General features: G+C 47.6%; 1 protein-coding gene across 5 annotated transcripts in view; it reads right to left on the bottom strand.

Annotated features, from left to right (window-relative positions):
- Nucleotides 1-15,176, bottom strand: part of Eif2ak4 (eukaryotic translation initiation factor 2 alpha kinase 4) — a 91,404-nt gene that overhangs the window by 9,599 nt on the left and 66,629 nt on the right. For all 5 annotated transcript variants that reach the window (XR_012909692.1, XR_012909693.1, XM_075961769.1 and 2 more), the window contains 8 exons: nt 14,617-14,666; nt 13,552-13,720; nt 12,438-12,554; nt 11,800-11,865; nt 5,674-5,844; nt 5,208-5,342; nt 3,102-3,209; nt 1,746-1,874 (listed from right to left, as the gene is read on the bottom strand). Coding sequence is in view for 3 of the 5 variants with exons in the window: in XM_075961769.1 (XP_075817884.1) it covers nt 1,746-1,874; nt 3,102-3,209; nt 5,208-5,342; nt 5,674-5,844; nt 11,800-11,865; nt 12,438-12,554; nt 13,552-13,720; nt 14,617-14,666 (945 nt within the window). In the remaining 2 variants the exon portion in view is untranslated. The remainder of the gene's footprint in view (nt 1-1,745; nt 1,875-3,101; nt 3,210-5,207; nt 5,343-5,673; nt 5,845-11,799; nt 11,866-12,437; nt 12,555-13,551; nt 13,721-14,616; nt 14,667-15,176) is intronic.

Genomic DNA, 15,176 nt, shown 5'->3' with positions numbered 1-15,176 from the left:
GTAACACAGACAGTCTTTTAGGAAAGTAGAGGAGTCAGGAAACCGTAGAAGGCAGAAAGCAGAATTAAGCTGGGTATTATGGTTCTTGCCTGTAACCTCAGCACTCAGGAGGCTAAAACAAGAGGATGGTCTATCTGTCTCACAAAACAGAAATAAAGCAACAGAATACTTTTCTAACATGAAACAAACAATTGATGCTTTTTCTATCACATGATTAAAAACTGATGCTTAGCCTTCTGACAGCAGCTTTTATATGAACACACACAGAGCAGCTGCAGAAGACTGCCAGAGACTTAGCCCGTCTGTGTTCCTGGTCATTGCAGAGTCCTGGGGTACCATTAGTGTGGCTAATCTAGAAGGACCCCTCCGTCCATCATCTGTCTGTGACAGTGCAGACACCGGGTATCTGAAGCTCCCACCCCCAATCCTGAAGGGCAGGCCGGTGTCCATGGCGCCACTTTCCTCACCTCCACACCATAGCAGGAGGAGGTCTGCAGACTCAGACACACCAAGCCCAGAGCAGAGCGCCTGCCCTCGCCATGGCCCCATGTGGATGTCCACATCCTAGTCCCTGGAACCTGCCAATGACTGCCCTGGGCCATCTCGGGCTGAGACTGGCAGAGGTAAGGACAGGAGCCTCAGGGAAGAAGCCGCCACACGGCTGAGTTTAAAAGGGAGGAAGAGGCAAGGAACAGATCCATCCCTAGGGTCCTGCCAATATTAATCCGGGCTTCCAACTTCCAGGAATTAAGCAAACAAAATCACTAAGCCCCTGGGTTTGTGATCATCTGTTATAGGAGCAATCAGAAGTTAATGGAGAGAGTTAACTGATAGTCTCTGGGTGTACACTCTGGCAGGCACGTCCAGTTTTTTCCTTTTTGAATGTAATGTATTTAATTTATGTGTATGTCTCTGTGTGTGCATGTCTACATGTGTATAGGTACCTGCAGAGGCTAGAAGGGGTTGGATCCCTGGAGCTGGAGTTAGTTGCTGATGTAAACCACTTGACATGGGTGCTGGGAACAGAACTTGGGTCTTCTGGAAGAGCAGCAAGGCACTAACCACTGAGGCCTCTCTCCACCCGCTATGTCTAACCTTCTGACATTGCTATATGACAGTGGAGTTAGACTCCCGAGAGGCAACACAAACAGGGAACACAAAAGATAATAAAGACAGCAAACGCCCAGCTTCTTTCTTCCTCTCATGACCTGAGACTAAGACCTAACAGCACGGCCCTGCTGACAGCAGACTGCACTAACAAGCCCAAGGCTAGATCAGGACACAGTTATTCAAAGTTTTGGGCCTATCAGCTTCCCTGTCTTTGTTTAAACTGACCAACCCTAAATAAAGGGACAAAGACTGCTCAAAGACCCTTCAAACTCCCAGCTCTCAAGGAGCCTGGACTTGAGGCTCCAAGACCCGCCTCTGCACAGTTGAGGGTCTCTTTATGTGCCTTGCTGTGTCTGAGATTTTCCCTCCTGCTTCCTGTTGTGCTCAAGATTTTTTCTTGCCTTTAATTCTTTGCCAATGGAGACCCCGAGACAGTACCAGTATCATCTACAAAGCTCACCCTTGAGAACCTCACCACTGAGCTGCAAGTAAGAAGCAACAACAAATGTTATAAATAGACTCTGGATTTGGCTGGCCCTATGGTTCCAGGTGGCCGTGGGGTGACGTGCCTGTGAAGGGTTGATTTATCCTCATCCTATAACATTTACACTCCATTCATAGCTTCTGTCCCTTACCTGTGACCAGTCATACATGATCTCCGCAGTGATTCCCGCTGTCCAGAGTTTCTGGGTTAGGTTGATGGCCCTGGACATGGACATCTGGCCAACGCTGACAACCAGGAGGTCACAGGAGCTTACTGTAACCTGGTAAGAAGCAGCAGTTACACCAGGGGAACACTGCAGCTGGGGGGGTGAGAGCAGCACCCTGAAACTGTGAAGAGCCACACAGTGCAGATGGCTTTGGTTTAAGATGACATCGTGGAAACAAGACACAGTGAAAAGAACTTATGTCTGTCTTTTAACACAGACATCATTTCAGCTGTCCTTCACACTAGGAAGGTACATTTCTACCCCTCTCCGGGAAAATGGATCGTGCCTGAAATGGGGAAAGGCATTTTTTAGCTTTATAGACTATAGCTGGGTTTTTGATCAAGTGCATTGACAAAAGTGTGTTAGGAGCTGGACTATTTTATCTATACGGTATATTACAGACGTGGAGAGAGGCAGGAGAGGTGCCTGGATCTGCAGCAGCGGGAGAGCAGGGGACAGTGCTGAGATGCAAGGACCATGTGACTCTTAGGCTGGACCACAAGGCCATTTCCAGAACACTCAGCCGCTACATCTTCAAGGCAGCTCTGTGCTCTTTGTCCCCATCTCTTCAAATCCTAGAGCCATCAGAGAGATGGGTTTTTCTATACTAATGAGATAACTGACAGGAGTGGGGGGTTGACCCTTGGGTAGACTAAGGCAGGCAGGATAAAGGGTGGGGCTTTCAGACACAGCCCCAGTGCCTGGGAGAAGGGGCTAAGTGGATCACTGTTGAGATAATCAACTGCTATGCATGAAGCCTCCACAAACCACAAAGGTTCAGAGTGCTCCGGAGTGGAGGAAGGAGGCTCTGGGAGGGCAGCCTGTGGATCCCTAGAGGATGGTGCTCAGAAGGCAAAGAAGCATGGTGTGCCTTCCTGAAGAGCCACACTGTGTCCTCATCTCCTTTAGATTAACCGGGTCAACAGTGTTCCCCTGAGTTCTGTCACCTGCTCTAAGCAATGGCTGAACCCAAGGAGGAGGCGATGGGACACTGAGCCACAGTGAGTCAGGTGCAGACAAAACAAATGGGACTTTCATCTGGCATTGGAAGTGGAGGGGCAGATTTGGGGACCAAGCTCTCGGCCTGTGGGGTCTGCCATTGCCACCACGTGGGTGGCTAGAGTCACAAGGGAAGGGAACCATGTCTAGCTCGTGTCTGCGGCTGTGATAGAACTCACTTGGTGAGTGAGAGTGTAATTGGGGAGGCTGAGCTCCCAAGTTCAGTAGTGGTGCTGAGCAGTGGTGATGTCTCAAAGCATGCTGGGAAGCAGCAGGACTTACAGGCTCTTCCATGTTGAGGACAGCAGCGAAAATCTTGTCTATGGCTATGCTGACACCCACAGCAGTAGGGACTGGCCCCAGAGCCTGTGGGCCTCTGAACTTGGGGATCTGTGGAGAGACCAGAGGGCTGGTTATGGAATAGGGAAATATGTTGTGGGGAAAGCATTAGTAAAGGAAAAGCAAGCTCTCAAATGCCTAGCATGATGGTGCATGCCTATAATCTCAGCACTTGGGGGCAGAGGCAGGAGGAGGATCAAAGGTTCAAGGCCAACCTTGGGTATGAGAGAGTCTGAGGCCAGCCTGGGCTGCACGAGACAGTGTATAAAAACAAACAAACAAAAGAGCTCCCACAAACAAAACAAAAAACCCCAACAACTCCCCCCCCCCCCCGTAAATAAAACCAAGCTTTGTGTCAGTAATTAAAGAGTCCAACAACAACAAAAAAAATGGTGTGTGTGTGTCAGAGAATTGAGCACGCATTCAAATTTAGGAAAATATTAACGAGTGTTTTGTCTAGATCTAAATGGCTCACTGTGCTAGCCGCTAGCTACACGTGACTACCAAGTATCAGAAATCCCCAAGCTGACACGCGCTGTGTGGGTAAAGCACATGCTTGCTGCAGACTCAGAATGATTAAAACCAAGCTTTACAAGTTTCAGTGCTTGTTGAAATAGAACTTGGGATATAATAGGCTAAATAAAACTTGGTAGAATTAACCGTGCCCCTGCCCCCTGCTCTTTCTTTTCTTTGTTTTTTCAAGACAAGGCTTTTCTGTGTAGCCCTGGCTGTTCTGGAACTTGCTCTGTAGACCAGGCTGGCTTCAAACAGAGATCCACCTGCCTCTGCCCCCCGAGCACTAGGATTAAAGGCGTGGGCTAGTATCACCCAGTTCCCAATCTATTTATTAGTTAACATCCCTGGGTAATTTAACATCACACATGGTAGGTTCTGGGTTGTGACAGAGTAAACGTGTATCTCTCTACTGTTTCTGAGCACACTGAGAACCCCGACCATCATACAGCATCAAATGAGTGTGTAATGTCTTGACTGCGGCGGGGGCTCTGGAGGTCTACATGATGAAACAGCGCAGAGTACTCAGCGTGCCCATGACAGTCTACAGTCTGTGCTCAGTGAGATGGGTCGGGAAGGAAATGTGTAAAGGGTCCCAGAGACCTATTCATAAAATCTTTGCAATTTCCAATAAGCCTCAGATTATTTATTATTACTATTATTTTGGAGTGTGTGTATGTGTGGAGTCAGATCTCTCCTTCCAGCTCTAAGGGCAGAACTCAGGTCACCAGGCCACCATAGCACGTACCTCTACCCATCTTACTGCCCTGTCGGTGTTCCGGAACCAGGCTGGCCTTGAACTCACAGAGATCCGCCTGCTTCTGCTTCCCAAGTGCTGGGATTAAAGGTGTGCGCCACCACCGCCCGGCCCCTGTCGGTTTTTTATTGGCATATATTCATCGTACCTAGTACTGTATTTTCTAAGAACATTCCATACAACTATATTACACTTTGACCATTCTCCCCACTTCCTGTTTCCTCCCACTCTCCCCTTTGCCTCCCTTCTTTATACAGTTTTTGTTTTTTAAAGACAGAGTTTCATGTAGTCAGTCCATGGTAGCTTGAGCTTGATGTGTAGCTGAGTCCGGCTTTGAGCTCCCGCTCTTCCCGCTCCTCCCACCCCTCCCGCCCCTCCTGTGTCGCGTCCTAAGAGCTGTCGCTGTCTGCTTTGTTTTTATCTCTGTCTGGCCTGGAATTTGTTATGTAGCTCAGGTTGGTCTTGAATTTGCAGCAATCCTCCTGCCTCTGACACCCAAGTGCTGGGATTCTATGAGTGCATTGCCATACTTAGCTCCATGGTGCATTCAGTTTCCTAGACAAATGCTAAGAGGGATTTCATAGGACTTACTGGTTTACCTTTTTGCATCATAGTGAAAAGAATCCAAAATAGCTGAAAAAGGGCTGGAAGTGAGCCAGGGCTAGTCAACACACAGAGGGCACGCGCTCACCAAGTGAGCCAGGGCTAGTCAACACACAGAGGGCACGCGCTCACCAAATAAGCCAGGGCTAGTCAACGCATAGAGGGCACGCACTCACCAGCAGGTCATATCTGCCGCCAGCTGCCAGGATCTCAGGCACGACCCTCTGCCTGCGTCTGCTGAAAGCCAGGAACTGGAAGATGATGCCAGTGTGCTGCTGCACCTTGTAAACCAAGCCTAGGTTGATGGAGACCTGTGGAGGGAAGGGCAACAACACAGGTCAAAGCGTCAGTTGTGGAATGTGGACAACAACTGTTTCAATTATTCTGCATGAATGAAAACCTTTGGAAAGATTCGGCAGGAGCTGTTTACTAGCGCCCACTAAACTCTCTGACAACAGCCCCCTCCCTGAGGTACACACCACAGCGTGGGTGTGTGACAGAAACAGCGACTCTTGCAAAGAAATCCCAAACCGAGTTTTTACGAAAAAATACAACACTGGCATTAGGGCAATAAACCCCCCCCCCCTGGAGCCACTATGAGTACTGCAGGCCCGCATTGCAGGCAAGGAACAGCTGTCAAACCTGTAACTTCACGCCCAGTTTCTTCAGCAGCCCGACAACTTCCTCCAGATCCTTCAAGCCATACTTCACCAGCTGGGCAACACCTGTTTTCTGTTTTATTAGTGAGTTTATTGTTGGCGTTAGGTCTTGCAAATCCCCCTTCTGCTCGATGAACTTGTAGAGTCGACACAGCTGGAAAGCAAAGAGGCCCAGTCAGCTGCCGCTCTGCAGAAGGGGACAGTGTGCACAGTGCTTCCACAAGCTGGGGATACATGGAGCCTGCACAGCCCCAAGAGCGGGGACTTTGGGGGTCAGGTAATCCCAGCCTTCGCTACAATCCTGAAGATTATCCTTTTCCCCCAGAGTCCAGTTTGAAGCAGCAAAGAGAAATGTGAGGCACACAGCCCACTCATCCAGTGGTGTGCACGGGCCAGGGGGCCTCTCATGCATCTTCCTCTATGGTAGCCTTGTTCCCCTTTCCTTCCTCATTTCCATCACCACAGGGGCACAGACGGGTGGGCAGGCCAGACTTGTACAGATATTTACAGTAGAAATTCTCTCTGCTCCCTTTGCTGGAATCATCTTAACTGGAAGCCTGGAGCTGCCCCCTCCTGCTACCCCCTCCCCAGCCTTTGTCCCTTCAGCTCATAGTGGATGCTGGATGTACATGATTTCTGACATTGTCTGATCCTGAGAAGTTCAGTGCCAGGGATGGTGGGCTGTGGCCGACCAGAGTGTCCAGCACACAGCAGAACGAAGAGGGAGTACCTATGGACATAGGGCTGGAGAGAAAGCAACCAGGAGCCAAGCTGGAAATCAAACCAACATTATAGCTAAGCGACACTGCAGGCAGAATCTAGTCCACCTATAAATTGGTATGCCAAACCCAGGAGCTGAACGCTGACTTGCTTAGTGCAGTCAGTTAAGCATAATCATGTGCACTTTAAATCCCAAAGAGTTTGTTTCTTTCCGTTTTTGAGACAGGGTCTCACTTTATAGCCCTGGAACTCCTTATGCAGACCTGGCTTCATACTCACAGAGATCTGCTCTGACTTGCAACTCTCCCTTCTCAATGCTAGGATTAAAAGTAAGTGCCACTTTGCCTGGTCAAGTGTTTCTCTTGTAATTTGCTAAGTTAAAGATAAAAAAAAAATTAAATACAAAATCATGTCTTTGACTTAATTTTTCCTCCCTGGGGCCGGCAATGAAGTCTCCCCCTTCAGAACCGGCCAGGAGCCGTGGAGAAGACTTTGCACACATGTGAATCAGGATGGAGCTCAGTGTCTCTTGGGTTTCAGGATGTCACTGTGAATTAAGATTGGTCAGGAAGCTGGCACCTGCCCTGCAGTGCTGCTCCCCTTTCCGATGCACCTGGGCCACCATTTGAAAATAACAAAGTCTTCAATGTCATTATTAGATCCCATTTTTTTTTTCCTTTTAAAACTAGTCAAATACATTTCTTGCTCAGCATCATCAAAGAAAACTTGACGTTTTAGCAATAGTGTTTGACATCTGTGAGACATTTTCAAATGTGGCGTTAGCTCAAAGAACCTTCTGGGAATAGAGTCACTGATCTGGACGGTTTTACCCAGATTCCTGGGTATTGTCTACTCTTGGGACCATGTCTGCACATAGGAGCTGGCTGTGGGCATGTGTAGGAGATGTGTAAACATGTTCTTCATGCTGAACCTTAGGCCATTAGGTCACTAATGTCTCCTCCAATAGTAAACATGCTCATCTCTAAGCTCTGCATCCTCAGCATCTCATTTACTTTCTATTCTGGTTAGTTTTGTCATATTGTGATGTGGGAGTGTCATATATCAATCTGTTGATTTCATTGTTTAAGCAATAAAGAAACTGCTAGGCCCATTTGATAGGCCCACCCTTAGGTGGGTGGAGTAAACAGAAGGGAAGGCTGGGAGGAAGAGGAAGTGAGGTCAGACTCCACAGCTCTCCTCTCCAGAGCAGACGCCTCAGGAGAGACGCCATGCTACCTGCTCCAGGGAAGACGCACACCATGCCCCAGCTCCGACCCAGGATGGACTTAGGCTAGAATCTTCCCGGTAAGCGCACCTAGGGGCGCTACACAGATGATTAGAAATGGGCCAGAGCAGTGTTTAAAAGAATACAGTGTCCGTGTAATTATTTGGGGCATAAGCTAGCCGGGCAGAGCCGGCGGCTGGGGTGTTGGGGGACGCAACCCTGCCGCCGCTCCCCCTATTACTACAAATGGCGCCCAACGTGGGGCTAACTAAACCTACTTAAAAAACCTGAGAAGGCTTAAAAATAAGGAAGAGAGCGTTTAACACAGATTTTTGCTGTTTGTTGGTGGCGTGCTGTAGAGAGATTTCCTGATTCGGCAACAGCAGCAGAAAAAACGCTGTGTCATTTCAAAGCGTGGCTTCCTGGGGCTGTGCCGCCAGTGCAAACTCTGGCTTTATGTTTGTGTTCCCGCTTGGGATCGGAAGGAGAGTGCTCTGAGACCTTGACGATGACTCAGAGCTCCCCGCCTGCTCCTGGGCAGAAGGCAGAATCAGGCTTAGGCAGGCGGAAGAGCATGGCGGATTCCTGCCGCCATACAGAGACGTGTTTTCAGACTGCACAGTGCTCTGCGAGTCAGATTTGGATGTAACTTGGATGAAAAGAATTTCTGTGCTGCACACTCAGTCTCAGAATTAAAGTGCTGAGTGCCGCTCCTACCTGGTGGCCCCAGAGCTAGCACAAAATGGTATGTCCTCCATTTTGAAATTTTCCTGACTCAGCAGCAGGAACAAACCTGTGCCGTTTAAAAATACCGGCTTTCTGGGCCATCCTGCCAGGGCAAACTCTGACTGTTTGAGGCAGGAGGGCCGGCTACAGAGAGAGGACTTGAGTGTTGTCTGTTGTAGTTCGCTGGCTGGCAGGGACCTTGAAATGCTATAAACATGGCTACAGCCAGTACCTCAGCCTTGAGGCTGGAAAGCTAAGAAATGGACTGGATCTAGCTGCCAAAGCCACGCCTTTAGTCCTACTGATATTGCTTGGTAAATTAAAGGCTCTTGTGGTCAAAAAACAGAGATATACAGTAAAGAGAGATTCAAAGACAATGAAAATTTCTGAATGGTTTAAAGTGTGTTAAAAATATATGCAAGCTGAAAGTTGAAGTTCTTAAAAAAAAAAAAAAAGGAAGAGAGTTGTTGTGTGTCCTAGTACACGCCTTTAATCCCAGTGCCTAGAAGGCAGAGACAAACAGATCTCTGTGAGTTCAAGGTGTAGTAGTGTACGCCTTTAATCCCAATGCCTGGGAGGCAAAGACAGGCGGATCTCTGAGAGTTCAAAGACAGCCTGGTCTACAGGGTTATTCCAGGTCAAAGATGTACTCTCAAAAAGCAAAAAGTTAACCTAGGAATGTCACAGCTTAGATTCTTAAGCATCTAGTGATTTAAAGGTGCAAATCAAAAGTGCTCCTGGATAGTAAAAAATTGCAGATTCACAATAGGACAGATTCAGACCGCTAAACGAGTCACACTGTTGGATGAATGTACGTAGGCTTGGGAGAGAGAAGAAAAAGAATATAGAGAATAAAGTTAATGGTTTAAAAAAAAAAAGGTAAAGTCTTTAAAGAGACAGAATAAAGTAAAGTGATAGAGTAAAAATAAGCCGTGTAAAGATGAAAAATTCACAGAGAGTCTGGATTCTTTGTATTATTGTGTTTTCTTTAAAATTTTTGACTGTGAAGGAGCTAAGTACAGAGAGAAATTTCATTATATGGGCTGCCAAGTGGAACCAGAACGAATATCATGAGGGTATGATTTCAGAATTTGGATCTAAGGATATGATACTTTGGAAAAGAGATTCTTTTTTTGTTTTCACAGAGGATGAGACCCTGTTCATTTCTTCAATCCCGATTTGGTATGATGGACCACGTCCTCCTGAAGGGTTGCTGTGAACATCTTCAGAAAATTGCTTTGCTCAACTGCCAACTGAGATAAAACTAGCACACAGGTTGTACCATGAAAGACCTAATTAACGACGCCCCCATTCAGCAGGAAGCAGTTTGGAGAGAAAAAACTGCGCCCATGTTCCCAAATATGGTTTATAAACGTTCTTTTACATTTAAAGGGGGATATGATATAGATATGAATAATTTGTATTAGTATAGATTTTGCTTTATTGATAGAGATTTACGGTCAATTTTGTTATAAATGTTTCTGATGTAACTTTTACTTGATAACTGTTTTGTTATATGTAATTTTGCTATGTTAAGGTTAAAGCCTTCCTTTTTTTGTTTAAACAGAAAAAGGGGAAGTGATGTGGGAGTGTCATATATCAATCTGTTGATTTCATTGTTTAAGCAATAAAGAAACTGCTAGGCCCATTTGATAGGCCCACCCTTAGGTGGGTGGAGTAAACAGAAGGGAAGGCTGGGAGGAAGAGGAAGTGAGGTCAGACTCCACAGCTCTCCTCTCCAGAGCAGACGCCTCAGGAGAGACGCCATGCTACCTGCTCCAGGGAAGACGCACACCATGCCCCAGCTCCGACCCAGGATGGACTTAGGCTAGAATCTTCCCGGTAAGCGCACCTAGGGGCGCTACACAGATGATTAGAAATGGGCCAGAGCAGTGTTTAAAAGAATACAGTGTCCGTGTAATTATTTGGGGCATAAGCTAGCCGGGCAGAGCCGGCGGCTGGGGTGTTGGGGGACGCAACCCTGCCGCCGCTCCCCCTATTACTACAATATTGATATAAACTAGAGTCACCTGGGTAGAGGGACCCTCAGTCAAGGAATTGCCTCTATCAGGCTGCTGAGCGAGTCACGGGGTGCTAGCCAGTAAGCAGGGTTCTTTGCTTCACCCATCCTGACTTCATGGAAGTGTAAGCCAAATAAGCCCTTTCCTCCTCAAGATCTTTTTTGGTCTTTGGTGTTCACCTTGGTAAGAGAAAGCGAACGAGTGCACCTCCCCTAAATGAAGGGGGGCCGTTTCTGTCGACCATCGTCTGTGGGTGCCCTGTGAAAGTTGTTTCAAAGAGACGAGGGTAGATCCATATTGTGAAGACCCCCCTCATTCCTCTATGTTCAGGCGCGTGCTAGCCATACAGTAGGTGTCTGGAGGAGTGAGTGGCTCTACTTGGCTTATCTGCAATCATATTTTAGCCTACAGAGTCTGTGAATTTTGCTGTCACCATAAGATCATGTCATGAAGTTTCAGACGAAGGGTTGTAAAGCTTCTGGGAAAGTTTTTTATTTCTTATTTTTAACTTATTTTTATTTCTTAAGACAGGGTTTTTCTATGTCCCTCTGGCTGTCCCGGAACTTGCTCTGCAGACCAGGCTGGCCTCTAACTAGTGCCTCTGCTCTGGTGTGCTGGGGTTAAAGGTGTGCACCGCCACCTGCAGTTGCTTCTGGGAAAGTCTTTCCTTGGGGCCAGGCTGCAGTTTAGTGTTAGAGTGTGATTGCCTAGCATGTGTGGGACCTTAGGTTGAGTGTTTAACACTGCAAAAGAAAATTAAAACCACCCTTTTCTTATATTAACATGGAGGAAAATACACAATGGGGTCTGTTTTCGCCCAGGGTCCGGCCACTCAGGTAAACGTGAATTTACCTGTGTCCGAATGGATTACTGGACATTGGCAGAGATACAGCTGACCTGCTTACCATTCAAGAGTCACCCATTGCTCGCTGGATCAAACAGAGGGTTTTAGAGGTAGGAGTTAATTTTCCAGAAAAGTAAGAGCTCCAGTTCAGCTCTGAAGAGTAGAGGACCTGGGGTGAGCACAGGAGTAACTAGAAGGATTTACAGAAATCTGTGCCCTAGTTCCACACGACCTGTTTCAGAAGCGGGCAGCTTGGTGCTGGGCCTGCTCAGCAGGAGGCTGTGCCAAGCACAGGCTGTCCAAGGGCGATGAAAGAAGGGGCCTGGTGATAAGAAAGGGAGGGACAGTCAGCACGTGGAGGGCACACACAGAGGGCACTCTTTGATCACAGTGTTCATTTCTCTCTTCTAATCTCAGCGGTTGCCATGGCACCAACACTGGGTGGGGGGAGCTGCATCTGTGAGCAGCAGATGTGAAGTGCTCGCTACTTCACTGCCACAGAAATTTGGTGACATTTTCTGACATCATAAAATGGCAGAGACGGTGGCGGTCACACCAGCAGAAGGTACTCACGCTGTTAGAGGACAGCGACAGGTTACAGAATTTAGCTTCCACCTCTCTCCTTGTCAGCTTCTCGGTCTGAGAGAGAATAAAAGGGGACAATGAAAGAGACCTAGTTCCTGGGGGACAGAGGCAGGTTCTGTGAACCCAAGCTCAGTCTGCGCTACATAGTGAGACCCTGTCTTAAAAAGCAACAAAACAAAACAGAAAAACCTCAAAACAAAAAGAATGAACTACGAGCCTCCCTCCCCTGCCCCGGGGCCTCTGTCAGTGTCCAGCTGCATTCCGCTGCACCCAGCACTGCCAAACAGCAGCGGCACTTGGGAGGAAGAAACAGTCTCCAGAAAACAGACAGCAAAGCTGGGCTCTTGAAGTCAGTCTGCCAGATGAGTGAAACGCTGGCCAAGGCTTTCTTGTATCAAAAAGTAACAAGAATGAATGTCACTATTCATTCTGCATTAACCACAGAATGTCCACACTGTCACCTCCCCCATAGCATAGACACACTATTAGAAATAAAATAGACCGTGGCCACAACCGGTTCTGCTGCATCAGAGCAATGCAAAGAGGAGGTGAAGTCTCAGTGTAATTTTAGGGTGGCAGGAGTTGGAGGATAACCGGGTAGTACTGTCATCAGAGCGAGTGCTTACCACAGCATCGTACAGGATGACGTAGACCTGACTCAGTTTATCCTCTGGAATCCCGCAGTGCAGCAGTATTGCCTTCAGTAACATTGTGTGGTTCAAGTAAATGCTGTAATTTCTTTCCTAGGATATAGAGAAAAATGCGATTATTTCATTATAAAAGCAAATAGGAATGTGGGCCAAATCTGAAATCCAGTAATTAATTTATTATCCTAATCCCACAGAAGGGCTAAAGTGTAGCATCTTCTCTCCAGGTTAATTTTCATAACTATTATCTCCACAGTGTTATAGTGGAAGGCTTTTATAATATGCACAAAAATACACTGGCTGATCTTCAACTACATTAAAGAGCCCAAAAGAGCTCATACAGACTGCCAGCAAGGATCAGTTCAGTGGTAACTGACTTGCAAGCAGACGGTGGTTAAGGTTATCGTTACTCTCGGCCACAGCGGTCGAAATGAGTTCTTACAGTGTGCTGGGACAACCGAAGAGGTGGCCCAAGGGCTCTACCTTGAACGAGTAGGCTGTGCTTGGAGGAAAAAAAAAAAATCAAGCAAGCACATGGATGCCCCATGTCAAGAGCTGTGAGGGTTGAGACTAAAAGGTGACCAGCCAGCCAACCCTGAGGGGCTTCCTAGGAAGAAGGGTTCAAACCATGGCCGGATGAAGACCTTCTGACACATGGACTTCGGTGGCCAACAGTGGGGGATGGCAGGGAGTGTGGAGAGCAGGCAAGCAGTCTCCATCACTGAGGGAAGGGAACTGCTGAAGAGACACAGGTGCTGGGAGTTAACAGACAAGCTGGAGGAGGAACACTGAGGGTTCTGAACAGAGGGAGCGTCATGGGAAGCTTAGCTTCATTCTTGAGTTTTTCAAGAAAAGGTAGAGAAACAACATTCACCCTACCCCCAACAAATCAGGGTAGAGGTGAGAGTCTAAGATGAAGCTCGAAGCATCATCCTCAAACCCTTCGCCATGGGCTTCAGAGAAGCTGTGATCTGCTCCAGCACCGAGCAAGAGGCGGCAGCAGCTGTGGATTCCCACCACACTTAAGGACAAAGGCGAGCGGCGCCATTCAACACATTAAACGCCATTCAACACATTAAAACGCAGAAGGGACCTGAAGGGCGGGAAACTCCTGGATGACTTCATAGATGGTGTAGATGGTCTCGGCAGTGGGCAGAGAGCTGTTGGTGGTAGACGTGACGATATCAAAGGCACATTCCAGGAGCTCTTTGGGATGAAACCGGTCTAACTTGCGAGGTCTGAACACCCGCTCTATGCAATACCTGGAGGAAGAAACAGGCTTTCTCAGGTTGCTAGTTACTGGAAACACATATGTACAAGAAAGTGCTGAGTGTGAGAAATCAAACTGAAGATGGAAAAAAAAAAATCCATGTTGTACCCGGTGGTTCAAAGCCAGATTTGAACCAGACCAGCTTTGCCTCCCAGTCTACAGCCCAGGTTCCCTGCACTGTTACACAGTTTTGTTGTTACTGTTTTTTGTCTGAAAGAGAAAAGTTACACCAATTTTCCCTTAAGTGATGGCCTTCAACACAGAACCACCCACACTTTCTGGCTGATGTAGGTAACTGCAAATTTACAGCACTCAGGGAGCTGTGGTTTCACTTGACGAAAGAAGCTGGGAAGAGGTGTCGGCTTCACCGACAGCAATGCAGCTCAGACTAATGAAGATCCCAGAATTTGACCCCCGCAGTATCAGAGCGGACACAGAACCGTCCCTGCTGCCAAGCGCCCGCGTCTCAGCGCTGGGTGCTCTTGCTGAGTTACCTCACTCTCCACAAGCAGCGTCTGTTCTGTTACCTGCACAAGGAGCTTCCCAAGGCCACTGGCCGTCTGTCCTTCCAATTAAACCTTAAAGGGGCCATCTGAGATCAAGAACAGCCAGATTCTTTTCCCCCAAGCAACCATTTGAAAACATTGGACACACAGAAAGTGCAGAATAGGAGGCAGGCCTGTTAGGTGACCCAACCGCTTCATTTCTTCTGAAGATGTCTGGTGACATTCTAGTCATCTGAGGACAAAGGGGCCCTGGGGCTGGGCTCCCCGACACACGCTGCTCAATACTTCAACCCCAAAATTCTTTCAGTTTCAGAATGAAAAAACCCTACTCTTCCCTGATTTCTTTCCCATGTCTACTCCGTGCTGGGGTCATGTGACTTACCGTTTTAAATTCAGTATGTTATTTCTTGCCACATATCTTGCAAAAGGGACCTGAAAGAAGAAAGTTGTAAAGACCGGTGTCAAGAAGGGACAACTACTCTATTCTTTTAGTTTTTAAAGCAGCTTTACCCACACATTGTTTGAAGGTATACAACTCAGCGGTGTTGGGGTAATCACTAACAGTAAACCCGCTTAAAAGAGAGGTCAGAACGACTGCATCTACAACAGCAGCTCCAGAAGACTGCTGCCCAGCGATCTCCAGCCAGCACACTCGGTGACATCAGCACAGTGATGAAAACAGCCTGCTGATGCACTTCTTTAAAACTCTACCCTAGCCTTTAAGTGACACCCAGGGGTGCCCCGAGAGCACTCACCTCTGACACGGTCATGAGTCCTTCAGTGGCAGTGGAATCTAGTCACTGTGGCCTTTCTGAAGTCTCAGGAAAATTCTTTTTTGTTGTCATTGAAAACATAGCTATTTTATTATGCCCATTTGTAATCTGTGTAGGTTATTGGCTATCTATGATTTTTTTAAGATGTAGTTTAGGGACTAGAGATTCA

The sequence above is a fragment of the Microtus pennsylvanicus genome, chromosome 2, assembly GCF_037038515.1.
Source record: "Microtus pennsylvanicus isolate mMicPen1 chromosome 2, mMicPen1.hap1, whole genome shotgun sequence".
Classification (NCBI taxonomy): Eukaryota; Metazoa; Chordata; class Mammalia; order Rodentia; family Cricetidae; genus Microtus; species Microtus pennsylvanicus.
This window is presented reverse-complemented; position numbering and strand designations above follow the sequence as displayed.